Raw genomic sequence first — 13,806 nt, forward strand, 5'->3', positions numbered from 1 at the left:
CCAATTAATTACCGAAGGATACTTGTACCCGAACCCTGGATTATATGCGATTGTTCGAATAACATCGGGCGATCCCATCTTCGTCGTCGTCGACCTCCTGGACATAGCCGAGGAGGAGGAAGCGGCAGCGGTGACCGGCGGTCTTACCCCGGCTTCTCCTAAACAAGATCGGAAACGGGCCAGTCGTCGTCGGGTAGCGAGAAAAGGAGACTCTGCCGAAGGTGAGTGTATAATCTGTTTTGTTGGCTTTTTCCGTCGTCAGTTACAATGTGTTAGAGATAGGGAAATAGAAGCGCGCTCAGTATAGAGCGGCGGCGGCATAGAAAGCGTTGCCTAATTAGCGGCATTTTTGGGGACCTGTATCTCGCGAAGGGTCGCTTGTACGGGCATGGTTCCTTTGACTTTTTTGTTCCTATCGATATGCTCTACTGCTCTGTCAAAGTCCCAATTTGCTACATTTGTCCTAGAATTGTGCCGGATTGCCATGGCGGCTCACCTCTGATTCCGGCAAAGAAAAGAAAAGGAAACAGTGGGGACACACGTTCTAACCTAACCTAACCTATTCTAATAATATAATTGGTAATAATTATGATAATTTATCAGAATAGGTTAGGTTAGGTTAGAACGTGCGTCCCCACTGTATCTGGACTTTAATCAAGAAAGGAAACAGTGGAGACGCACGTTCTAACCTAACTTAACCTATTCTGATAAATTATCATAATTATTATCAATTATATTATTAGAATAGGTTAGGTTAGGTTAGGTTAGAACGTGCGTCCCCACTGTTTGCTTTCTTGTCTTTGCTGGAATCGGCGATCAGCCGCCATGACAGTCTATGTATCTCGACTTGTACCAAGAAAGCAAACAGTAGGTTAGGTTAGGTTAGGTTAGGTTAGAACATGCGTCCCCACTGTTTGCTTTTGTTTGCTGGAATCAGCGCCGGCGCCATGACAGCTGCTGCCGTTCACTTGCATCGTCATGTGACACGTCGTCTCCAAAGTGGTCCGGTTTCGAGGCTAAAACAGGAAGAGCCGCCATGATGGTCTACGACCCTGGACATTAACCAAAATGACTATAAAATTTTGGGTTAATGTGTACCTAGGTAACCCCAATGGCAGCGCTTCTGACTGTTCGTGAGCCCAATGAACTCCTCCCGGAGGGGAGCCGCCATGTGCCTAATGTCACTAGTTATTGATTCACGGTAGTTCTTGAACAAAATTTAAAAAAATGAAACGTCTACTAAAAATATAGTTAATCTAACCTAACCGCCATCATCTTGGACTACCTAGGTACACATTAGAAAAAATTTGCAATTACTTTTAAAAATTTACTTAAAATTAAAAACTAGGTATGAACTCCATACAGTCAGTAGTTAACATTTGTTTTGACAACAAAAGCATTTTTGTAAAGGCAACTGCATATGAAACATGTGCATATAAGATTCCATTATGTGAAAATTGGTTCAACCAATAACATTGGTAAACAGCAAAAACTAGTGACAAACTGCTAAGAATGTATTTGCAGGAGTTTGGATTCTGGACATTTAAAATAGATGGAAAAAATTGGAAAAATTAACAGATTGAAAAATTTTTTATTGTAATGTATGCCACAAATTGTTTTCTGCTAAAAAACAATTTCACATATTGAAATATTCTTATATCATTGCAACATGAAGCATCAAAATGAGCCAAAACAGGCAAGTTCTAGTTGCACTGATACTAACTTTGAATTCATATCAGTTGGGAACAAAACATTACTCTCAACTTTGACATTAAATCTATGATTAGGAAATAACTTATAAGAGTGTTAATTTATTTCTCAACATTAGTACAGGGCTATAAACAAAAATATTTGTCCACTTTAGAACAGTGACATAACTATAGGATAAGGGAAACTAGGTTAACCCAGTCATTCTGTTATGTCTTGTAAACAATTGTATATAGAAATAAATTTGATAATGATCAATTAGATAGCATAGAAAGTACAAAATTTTATTCTTAATTGACTTGATCATACATTTCTTACATGAAATATTATTCTAATACCTGTTATGTGATGTCATAATTTTCAAATCCCTTGTTATCTGTTTTTGCAGTTTATCCTCTCCACCTAAAAAGTGTAACATAATAGATGTTAGTAAGATTTGCTTACAGACAGAAGTATGTATGCATTTCAATCTACAAATTTTAATGTGTATTACTGGTGCTTTTAACATGTGTATATTAGTGTATATACTTGGTATTTTTACATGCATACATATGTGCATATACAGCAATTTTAAATGCATATAAATCCACCCTTAGTGATAATGAACGGTGAAAAAGTTATTTTTAAACAAAATATTTTTAAATTCTAGAAAGCTTTTGAGCTACTTTATTGTCCAATTTCAGCTACTATTAGGGTGAACTAATCCTAATAACTAATTAGAATGAAATATTCCATATTTCTATGACTGAAATAAAGGATACTTCAAATAATTAAATAATCCAACTTTTACTCCAAATTGTTCCACCTCAAAAAATAAAATTGAATGATTTTCCAGTTAATAACTAAACATGTTTCTGTTTTTTTAGATTTTGATTTAAAAATAAGTTTTTGTATTGACAATAAATATATGCAAGTTTTGGTTTAAATTAAATTTAAAATATTTAAATGGTAAACCATAGATTTATACAATAGACTTTCCTTAAAACAAACATCAATAAAGCAAATTCTCATGTTAAAGCAAACAAAAATGTTACCAGAATTCATTAAACTGAACTGTAAATTATTTTTACAACACTCAAGAAATGACCCGATTTCTGATGATAATTTTAATATGATATTCATGTTGAATAGTGTAAAAAAGCAAAGTGGTACCATAATAAATGTTCTGTTTTGAGTAGAATAATTTTCTTCTCTTGTTAGTAAGACAGGCTTGACCTCTGATCAATTCAAGCATTTCGTTTTAACAAACTATTATACTTACCATTTAACAGACCATTATATTCTTAAACTGTAATCCCTATTTTCTGAGTATACTGTACTCAAAAAATAGGGGTTAAAGTTTAAGAACCCCGCCTCTTTAAATGAATGATGTTCTATACAAACAAATGCCACTTTAGATATTGGGGGTACATACAGTGATACCTGGTTTGGCTAATTTGCACTAAATTTGGCTTTTTTTTTTTACTCTTTTGAAACCAAAAAATATTTTTCTCGTTTTTTAAACAGTCTTCAACAGAAAAAATCATGGATTTCTTTTAGCTTTGTTTTGTTTAACTACTCTGATATACACTTAAACAGCAAATATCATTTCCTTCTCATTTTGTTTGATTTGGAAATCATTTAGATTGTTAATTTTGTTTTGTAAATGAATTAAGTTTTGTAAATGAATTAAATTTTATTTAACTTTATTTAGTAATTAATTCAAAATATAGTTTAGAGCAGGGGTGGCCAAAACGTGGCGCATGCGCCAAATGTGGCGCATTGGACGATTACAAGTGGCACTTGTTAGTTCTGAGCAAAATTGCCAGATTTGGCTTTTTTGCGATTAAGAATATTATATAAAAAAATAAATTTTTTATAGTCTGTCATGCAAGTTCATTTGTTGCACAATTTGTTACAGTCTATTTTGCAGATAAAACGAGTGTTCTCCACATAGTAAATTACAGTGAATGCATGTATTTTGAGTCTTGCGATCTTTATTTCCGATCAGTTTACAGGCGTGTAAATGGCCGAAAACATTTATTGTGATTAAAGTTATTTCAAGCTGATCGTGTTCTCTGTGCCAATAATTGTGGTGCAGAGTAATCTTCACCAAACGAGACTCTGGCAGAAATAGCACCATCACGAAGCAATAGCCCTCTCGTACAGGAGATTATTGTTGACTATTGTAAATTGGTGCTTCATTAAACTGTCATAAATTAATTAATTCAACTGCGTAATAAAGTTATTCCTTTTTCTCTCCTAAGCGAAGCAGATTTATTCTTATCTCTATTTATCAACCTCTAACATTGAACGTAAGATTGTATAAAAAGTGTTCGAAGTAATATGGCGCATCTGAACTCGTCTGTCAAAAAATTGGCGCATGGTATGCAAAAGGTTGGCCACCCCTGGTTTAGAGATTTCACTTGCCTATTAATCCTTAACTCTGTAAATTATAGAACCTTGACCTTGATCCTGAAAATCATTAATATGAATTTTCAATAAAGCTAGCTAACTACTATTCCCCTACTGATTCATATTAACACAGGTTGACACTATATGGATTGGAAAAGAGAATATGGATTGAAAAGGAAGTATATGAGGAAAGGATATGGATTGGTATACAGTCGACCCCCGTATAAGATCATTGATTATTCCGTTTTATATGAATTCCATGTTGTACAAGTCACTTAAATTTTACAAATACGTGAGCCGTTCACAGCCCGGTACACGTATTTGTAAAATCTAAGTGACTCATACAACATGGAATTCATATAAAACGGAATAATCAATGATCTTATACGGGGGTCGACTGTATAAGGATCTACCACTGCCATTACAAAGTACAAACATTGAAAAAATGAAAATAAAATATACACCACTCTATACCTGGATATATGTAACAACAGACACTGAACCAATACTGTATAATACAAAAAACAAACACTGCTCAAATGTTTTCCAACTCCTTGAGTTTATCTTCAGGTGCAACGATGCCTATGTAGCATTAAATTTATATTTACAGTTTCAAAATGTTTGAATTATGTTATAAAAAATTTTTACAAATAGATTGTTCCGACAATATTCCATTGTATAATTGTTCTGTTGCACCTGAAGAAGGAGTTGGAAAATGTTTGTGCAGTGTTCATTTTTTGTATTATTTGCACCAAAAATTTGTTCAATGTCTGTTGTTATGAAAATAAAGGATAAAATGTGTCCTTTCTTGTTTGAAAAAAAAGAGAACGACAATTTGGCTAAAATAAAGTATGTCTGGCAATCCTAGCTACTATATAAACTATAAGATTCTTTATAACTGACAGTCTTAAATTAAAAAATTTGTAATTAATATGTAAAATAGGAAAACATATCATATAAATTTTGAAAAAAAGATGATAAGATTTAGTTTTAATTTACTGTAGTGTTTTTGATAATGATTTGATTTTCTCCCCTTTACATATGAAACTGCTGTTCCTGCATTTCATGAATTATAAACTTTAGTACTGAGTGTTTTTTAAATATTTATAAGTGAATTTTATCCTTTTCTAGTTGAATATTTTTTAACTTCTATAGGTGATTTATATAAGAGTTACTATTTATCTTTTACCAATTTTGTCAAATACAGACAGTTCCTGACTTTCAGTCATAATATATTCCTAAAAGTGTGTCCAAAAGTAAAAAATTAGGGTTACTAAACTAAGTATTTACCAATTGAAACCTTAATAAATCCAGCACAAATTTATTGAAATAAAAATGTTTTCAATCAGATTTTACTGATCATCATCAGTTACAAGAATTTTCAAATTCTTTAGAATGTATAATTACAAATTCAAAATAAAGTCACAAATATGAAAATTTTAAAAATTAATAATTAAAAGGTAATAATTAATTAATACAGAAAATTAAACCTTGTAAAATGAATTAAATTAATAAATATCAAACATTTTAAAATTTGTAAGATTTAATTCTTAATAAAATGCTCATAAATTACATTTCATAAATTGCTTGTCAGGTGTTTGATAAATTTTCAGCATCCCAATGATTGATTCAGTATTTCTTTTTGTGTGCTTTATATATTTCTAATTTTTTCTAGAAACCTGATGTTGTGTAAAATAGAAATGGGCATAATGATTTTGGCTTGATTCTATTGAACGTGCACATTATTATTCTGTGAATAAGCTGCCAGTGTTGTGTTACTGAGGTTTTTTCTAGCCATGTATTTATGTTCTGTGACCCTCTATTCTAAATTACAAAGTGTGGTTCATATGTAGATTAGCCTAATATTGAAACAATGATTGTTGACTGGGACGGAGTAAATCCCTGTAACTGAGTCCTGGCTATATGGTTTTTTTAATCATTTCATAGTATCTTAAAATTGCTGGGTTACATCAATATAAAAAGACACTTTGCCATTATTAGCCACTTTCTTCTGGATATTGAGGAAGGTGGAGTTATAATTTAAGACTACCCTTTGCCTCCAATTTATTGCTGTCATTATTGTTTTGGGTGTAAGGAAAGTGTTGATCAATTGTTTTAATATCTTATCCAGATAATTATGTTACCTGTCAATTTTTTTGATGTAATGCAGCTTCGCCAAAGTGTCTTGAATATTCATACAGTGAGTGTATGCCCTTTTTATCAAGGATCTGAAGGCACAAAGTTTGATGTGTCTGGAGTCTATGGGATTGAAATGGGTTGAAAGGTAGGTTTCCTGTAGATCCAAGTGAAAATTTTCCCAGATCTGCATGTAATGAGAATGTCCAGAAAGTGTACTGTTGTTTCACTTTTTTTATCTAATTGTAAGAACAATTCATAAGGGTTGTCATTGATGTTCTCCAAAAATTGTCATATGTTGGGCTTCCTTCTCCACAGGATGAAGGTATCATCAATGTGTCTGGTATACATGCTGGAACTTGGAGAAAGGTGTTTTCAAGGCATCATAACACTATGTCAGCGATCATATGTGAGCTTGTGTTATGACAATATAATCTAAATTGGAATGCACAGAATTAATTTCAAAATTTTTCAAAAGTTGGAGTGCGGGAAAAATTTTGAAATTAGTTCTGTGCATTCCAATTTAGAATGTTTTTGACCTGAAGCAGATCTTGTGTAAGATTGAAAACGTTTGTAAAATTTTCATAAAATTATTTACTGGGATTATCAATTTTTTTTTGTGTACTTGTATTTATCAATCCAGTTAACATGAAGTTAATTTTGATTAGAGTTGCATGTTATAAAGGAAGTTTCATTTCAAGAAAGTTAAAAATGTTGCTAAAAAGAAAAGTTCAGAAGCTCTGCAAAACTCACTCTAATCAGGTCTTCTGTAGGACCAAAATAACACAACTGGAAGAATTGGAATCTTTTTTGTGTGTTCTTAATGTTGAGTTTTTGTCACATTGATAATAAGGTGAGTCTGGACAATATGCATCATAAGGAAGTTGTTAGTTAGTCTTACTGTGTGAATAGGAGTAAAAACTTTATAATGCATATTGTCCAGCTATTCAGTCTGCCTTAAAAAGAGGATCTGCATCAAACATTCCAAAATCAATAGTGCCCACTTAGTTGTAGCAAAGCAAACCAGCATATTCTACTGGCTAGCACTTGATATTGCTATAAAACAGCAAGATTTAATTTCCTATTGGGGAGTCACTTCTAGCCAGGGGGTGAGAGATGAGGCCTCATCACCTGACCACCCCATTATGATCTGGCCAAACCATGATGGATAGGGAAAAAAGGCCTTTTTAGCGTCCATGGGACAGAAAGAGATAAAAATGAATTAAACCAGGAATTCACTGATTGATTAGAAAAATGCAAGAGAAGTTAATAATTATTAGCTTACAGTGTAACTTAGTTTATAAAAGTTGATAAGCTTCTATTGCCTGCAAGATCTATTGAGTATTTCAGATTGCTAATCATTGACATATATGACAACAGTTGAAATGACTGGATTTGAATGGGAGAGTGGGTTGAGACTACTAGAACTTCATGTCTTGCATATATACAGTAAATGGTAAAAAGATATAGTAATGTGAAGTTGATCATACTTCAAGTTAATTGTATCTATTTTATTTATAAAAGGAAAGTTTTGCTGATTATAATGATATAATATTGGGGGGGAACTTTTACAATGATGATTTTTGATGCTGAGGGAAGAGAAGAGTAAGAAATGACCAATTTTTTGATGATGTAATATATGGATGGTCCCCAAAGCTATACAGTGGAACCCTGGTTAACGAACGTAATCCGTTCCACGAGTCCGTTCGTTAACCGAAGCAATTTTTCCCATAGAAATTAATGCAAATACAATTAATCCGTTCTAGCCGTCAGTATTTTTGTAATTTTATTTGAAAAATGGGTTTTCTTTAATGAAAGTATAGGAAAACGTGCGCATAAACAGTTGATCTAGGTTAAATTTTCGGAAAAGGGGAAAGATTTGATGGGTATAAAAACATCACACCCAATCATTAAAGTTTTAAAATGACAGATAACAGAAACAATAGGCTAAATTATGAGCGAAAGGCTTATAGGTTTATCAACAATCTCTGATTAGAGTCGACGAACAGGTGTCAAATAAACACCTGGGAACAAACCTTTCTCGTGACCTGATCTGGTTTCAGTTTTCACCCAGAGACAAAGAAGAAAACAATCGGGAAGCAAGGAATGGGACGCAGGACTAATCGTAAGGTGAGATTCGAGGAAAAAATACATAAAAACCCCGAATCTCAAGATCAAAATGCAGTTTTCCTAAAAATTCGATGGCGATTAATCTGTGTCATCTTCATCTGGATTAAGCCTGAAGTCGTGCCCGCTAAAATTTATGTTGTGTCTCGCGGACTGCTCCAGTTGTTGCAGCTCTCACCTACCATCGCTTCTGTGACCAAGCGAACCCATCTTGTCTGCTCTGGGACTACGACTGATTAGCTTGCACTATCGTAGGACCAGCGATGCGCCACTCCTCAGTGCTGAGAGAAAATACTGTAGATAAGCCATTTCCAACTACCTCAAATGTGTAAGCATCTTCCCGTTCTAATAAACGATTTTCACTGTAAAATACTTATCATCTTTGTCTCCTCTGCCACCACCAACATACGAATGGACTCTAGACCATCACCGACACACGATTAACTGATTTTCCCTAAAAGTCGGCAAGCTTACAAATTTGACACAAAAAGCCGTTAAGTTCGTTATCCGAGACAAAATTTTTGCAAAATAATAGTTCGTTAACCGATTTGGTCATTAACCAGGACGTTCGTTAACCGGGGTTCCACTGTATATGAAAAATAAATTTTGCCAATGAAAAAAAAAACTGAATATTTATTTTATTATTATTAATTTTTATTTGGAATTTGTTTGATATTCATTATTTTGCTTATTTTAATAATTTGAAGTTTCAAAATATTTTAATTAACTGAATATATAATTTTTCAATAGATTGAGGAAATGGCAATAGCAAGACCTCCAGGGATGGAGTTCGATCACAATTGGCCAGAGAGTGCTGAATGCTTGACATTAGATTTTGGTCCCTTTGAAACTGTTCATCGATGGAGACGAATGCCAGAATGTGATGAGTTTGTTGGTGCAAGGTAAGTTATGATTTTATAGATGTATTTATCTACTAACTTGTTACATCTGGCATTGCCCAGGTTTATAAGAGAGAAATTTATAACATATAAAATTATTAATTTTATGAAAATGCTGTTTGAAAAGAACTGCATTATTAGATGTAACAACTTGACTTTTTTTTTCTTCTTAAAAAGATATTTTTCACAGTATAACTTAGAAATGTAAAGACATATATATGGTAATTACTTCTATTTAATGTTTTTCTTTTTGTTTATTTTAATTTCACTAGTTTCTTTACTATGTCTTTTTTACTGTGTAAAACTAGCAAAATAAAAATAAAATACATAACTTTTATAAATAACAAATATGTAAAGACATATTTTGGCATCACAAATTATATTGTCAATGTTAATTACTCTTTGTTTACATACTTTGAGTTGTAAGAACAGGGTCACTTTTATGATAGTTCTTCATAATTATACATAAAACCCAGTGGCGTGCCGTCATTAGAAGCGTTGGAAGCGCCGCTTCCCTCGTATTCTCTAAAAAATAAATAAATATTAATTTTAATTATATGAAAATAATCGCACAATATTTTGTTATAACCGCATTATGTATCTTATTACAAATTTCTATACTACACGTGGAAAAAAAAATTGCTATTGTATATTAGAATATTAGTGGCGGAGTGGAATCTCCTGTATTTTCAGATTACGAAAAGCCAGATTTGCGCATGCGCTTTACAGAGCACCAACCTCACCCGGTTTAGCCGGTGGAAGCCTACGACCTTGGGTGAAAGCTGCACACATATAAAGATTCCAATTCTATCAAGGACCGGTTCTGGGCTGTTAGCCGCCTGCCCACTAGATATTTCGATTACGTGAATAACGAGTAGATTTATAACTTAACCCAACCGATAAGAATTTACTGGTATGTTTTTACGATAATTCCGTATAGTTGACAGGAGTTAAAAAATCCATTAAAATATTTGATATATTTATTCCGCTCTCCGATTTTATATTACTCACGGATTTTGATGTTAAACCAGTGATATTACGATTTTGTACATCCCATCTTTAAGGGGATGTAGAAAAAAACGTGTACAATTCTTGTATAATGTTAAAAAGTTAACTGTTACTTCGACAGCGTCATTTACAACTAAATTTAATGAATGGGAGAGTTGCACGAGGTACAGAAAAGGCTCTAGAATTTATTTTCCTTAAATTTATGATTTATGTATCCGTTATCGTTAAAATTTGTCTTTCCACTTTTTTCCCGAGACTGCAAATATTCGAGTACAAAGTAACTGGTTTCGACTTATTTCTACTTAAGTAGTTAAATAATTAAGCGATTAGGGAATTGGGGACGTAAACAAAACCTTGATGAAAGAGACAGCATTTTACTTAAATAAAAGCCTAATCGGAACAATATCTAGCCGAGTACAGTGGGACTGATTTCTTCGTAATATTAGATGTAATAAAGACAGAAATTTTTCCAGTTCAATGAAAGTGAGTAAAAGTTGTAAATTTTGAAAATTTCCGTGGACACCTGGTCTTAAAATGAATTACAGTAGTTAGAAAATAAATGACTTTTAAGTGTAACAAATTTAGATTTTTACAGCTATGATGAGAAACATTTAAAATTTACAACAACCCTGTCGCATCCTTTGAGATATACTAGTGATGAGACAAAAGAGACATTAACCGGTATCGGCACCCTCGGGATTTGGCAAGCATGCACCGCACCGCACACCTACCAAGACCGTCTCTGATTCCATCCACGAGCCACTGGTAGGGAGCAATTTTAACTAGGTGGATTGTTTTAATATTTAAAAAGTAAAGACTATTTTATGTTATTTTTATGTACGTTTCTTCACAAAACTATATTTATAATTTTCTTTAAAAGTATATTCATACAATTGAATATTTTGTACCAGGTATGTATAATTGTATATCATCACACATTTTATTTTAACAAGTAAGTTTTTATAATTTTATTTTTAATTTTAGCCCTTATATTATAGCTAGCAATTTAGAATGTAATTGTGATATCGAAAATTTATTTCAAAAAGTTTTGGCTCGAGACCATATAATGAAAAAGAAAAAATTTGTTCGACATTTTCATGATAAAATTTATGAAGATATAAAATGGCTTTGTGGATGCATAAAAATGCAAAATTTGTTTTGTTGGCCTTGCCTACTATTTTCAAATAAAATTAGTGTGTAGAATGAGATTGGCTTTGACGATTTAAATAATTTGAGTAAAGCTGGCAAAAGACACGAAAATCCTAAATCTCGCATCGATTCTTTCGTAAAATTGAAGCAATTTGGAAATCAAAATAGAATAGAATTTAACATTAGTACACAATATAAAATAAATATTGAAAATTATAACAAGATAGTTACGGCTAATAGATATATTTTAATTAGTAGATGTTATCGAAGCGAGAATTGGCATTTAGAGGGCGTATAGAATCTATTAAATCTAATATAAGAGAGTTAATTATATTGAACTTGCTTATTTATTAAGTGCGTTAGATAATCTATTAATTAAAAATACATTTAGAGAAGTCTATGGTTTTTACTGGCTTATCGAACAAACGAATACGAATGGACCCTAGACCATTGCTGACTGATTGCCCCTGGAAGTCGGCTTCTTATAGAAACACAGCTTCCCTATCATCAAATGTCACGGCACGCCACTGATAAAACCTGATATTTGTCATTATATTTTTTTATTTTTTTGATACTTTAAGTGTGTATTTGTACAAACTTGAAACTTACATTGTAAGTTAATAGTTAAAAACCACTGAGTATTGAATGGTTATGAAGAAGCAGGTAATTTCATGTGATTATTACAGTTATACTGATGTAGGAAGAAATTATTTGAGTTAGATGTGTAAAACCAAATACTTATCTAGTTCATTACAGTGTAACACTTTCAGCTCAATGTTCATGTGTGCCCCAGGCTACCCATTGCAGTAATTAAATGAATGTAATATATTTTTTTTAATGATATCCTTTTTTGTATGAATTATATTTATCATTGAAATGCATAAAAATAGCGCTACACCTGAAAACATGAAGTTGGATGTAAGCAGAAATTAATTGATATGTAGAAATTAATCAATACTTTGGGTTGGTATGTACTGTACAACATTATCTAAGTTAGAAATATATTAATATAACTGCTGAGTTTCAGAGCAATTGGTCAAGTGGCCTAGGAGTACATAACAAACAAACAAAAACAATCATCCTCATTTATTTATATATATATAGATAAAATATAAAATTATTATTTTAATTCAAATAAATATTAATAAATAAACTAGGAAATAACAATCAGTTAAATGACTAATTAAATTTGTCGTAAAAAAGTAAATTTGAGAAACTATTAATCAATATTTACAATTATTAATTGATATAAATAAAAGAATCTAAAAGAAATTATTTCTTCAGAAAATTTTATTTTTAAAACGAAATCAAACTATTAATCAATTAACTAAAAATTTTAAGTTTTTTTGCTGTTTTAGTTTTTGAGATGAATAATTGTAATGTTAAAATGAATATAACAATGAATTTTTCAAACATTCAAAATAATTATGATTTTTTTATATCTTTTATCTTATTATTCAATACTTTAGGCATTTTTAATTTCTTATTGTCAGAATCTTTATTTTAGTAGTATAAATTTATTTAATATTAATTAGATTTTTATTAGATTATAAATTAAAATTAATTTACTGAATTTATAGGAGAAGTAAGCACACTGTTGTAGCATATAAAGATGCCATTTATGTTTTTGGAGGAGATAATGGGTAGGTTAATAAAATATCAGTTATCTAAAAATAAAAATTTTTTTAAAGCTTTATTACATTATTCATTATTTTTTAGTAAACATATGCTAAATGATCTCTTGAGATTTGATGTTAAAGATAAATCATGGGGAAGGTAAGTAGCAGTTTAATTTTTTTTTTTTTTTAAGTTTTATTATTATGTTATTAATTTATGACTAAATATAATCATATTTAAAACTATATCATTACTGCTGTTAAGTATTATTCTTGATATGGTGCTTTTTTCGATTCAGTGGAATTTATTGATATCGCTATTAAGTAGCATTTTGTGATTTTGATAGTGAATAGTTTGTTTTTAATTAAAATAATAATCTACAAAATATACAAGTGTATTCAATGTTTTATTTAAAATGGCACTTTTTGCTATGATAAATTTGTAACTTTATGATTTTTCCTTTTTTAATATTTTATGATGTTCAAAATGAACACCATTTTTGAATAATGAATATGAAGATATTTCTTAAATTAAATTTTTGAATCCTAACAAAATATTCTAAACTTTTTGTTTCTTGTCAGTTTTGGTTTCATGGTTTTATTCGATTATTAATTTAGACCAGTGTGTCTCAAAGTGGGCAATAACATCCCCTTGTGGGTGATGAATAAATATTGGGGGGCAGTGGAGGCAGGGTATTGAAGGTGAACAAAGGCAAAATTGGGGTCACTGAAAGCCGTTACCTTTTCTCTGTTAAACTGATAAGAGGAAA

The 13,806-nt window shown here is 31.4% G+C and overlaps 1 protein-coding gene across 1 annotated transcript in view; it reads left to right on the top strand.

Annotated features, from left to right (window-relative positions):
• Positions 1 to 13,806, top strand: part of LOC111628715 (leucine-zipper-like transcriptional regulator 1) — a 75,620-nt gene that overhangs the window by 2,313 nt on the left and 59,501 nt on the right. Inside the window, exons 3-5 of the mRNA XM_023372551.1 lie at positions 9,115 to 9,266; positions 13,001 to 13,063; positions 13,140 to 13,196. Of these exons, the coding sequence (XP_023228319.1) occupies positions 9,124 to 9,266; positions 13,001 to 13,063; positions 13,140 to 13,196 (263 nt within the window). The 5' untranslated portion in view covers positions 9,115 to 9,123. The remainder of the gene's footprint in view (positions 1 to 9,114; positions 9,267 to 13,000; positions 13,064 to 13,139; positions 13,197 to 13,806) is intronic.

This window comes from Centruroides sculpturatus, unplaced genomic scaffold (genome assembly GCF_000671375.1).
Source record: "Centruroides sculpturatus isolate CEXI.00-Female unplaced genomic scaffold, Cexi_2.0 scaffold416, whole genome shotgun sequence".
NCBI lineage: Eukaryota > Metazoa > Arthropoda > Arachnida > Scorpiones > Buthidae > Centruroides > Centruroides sculpturatus.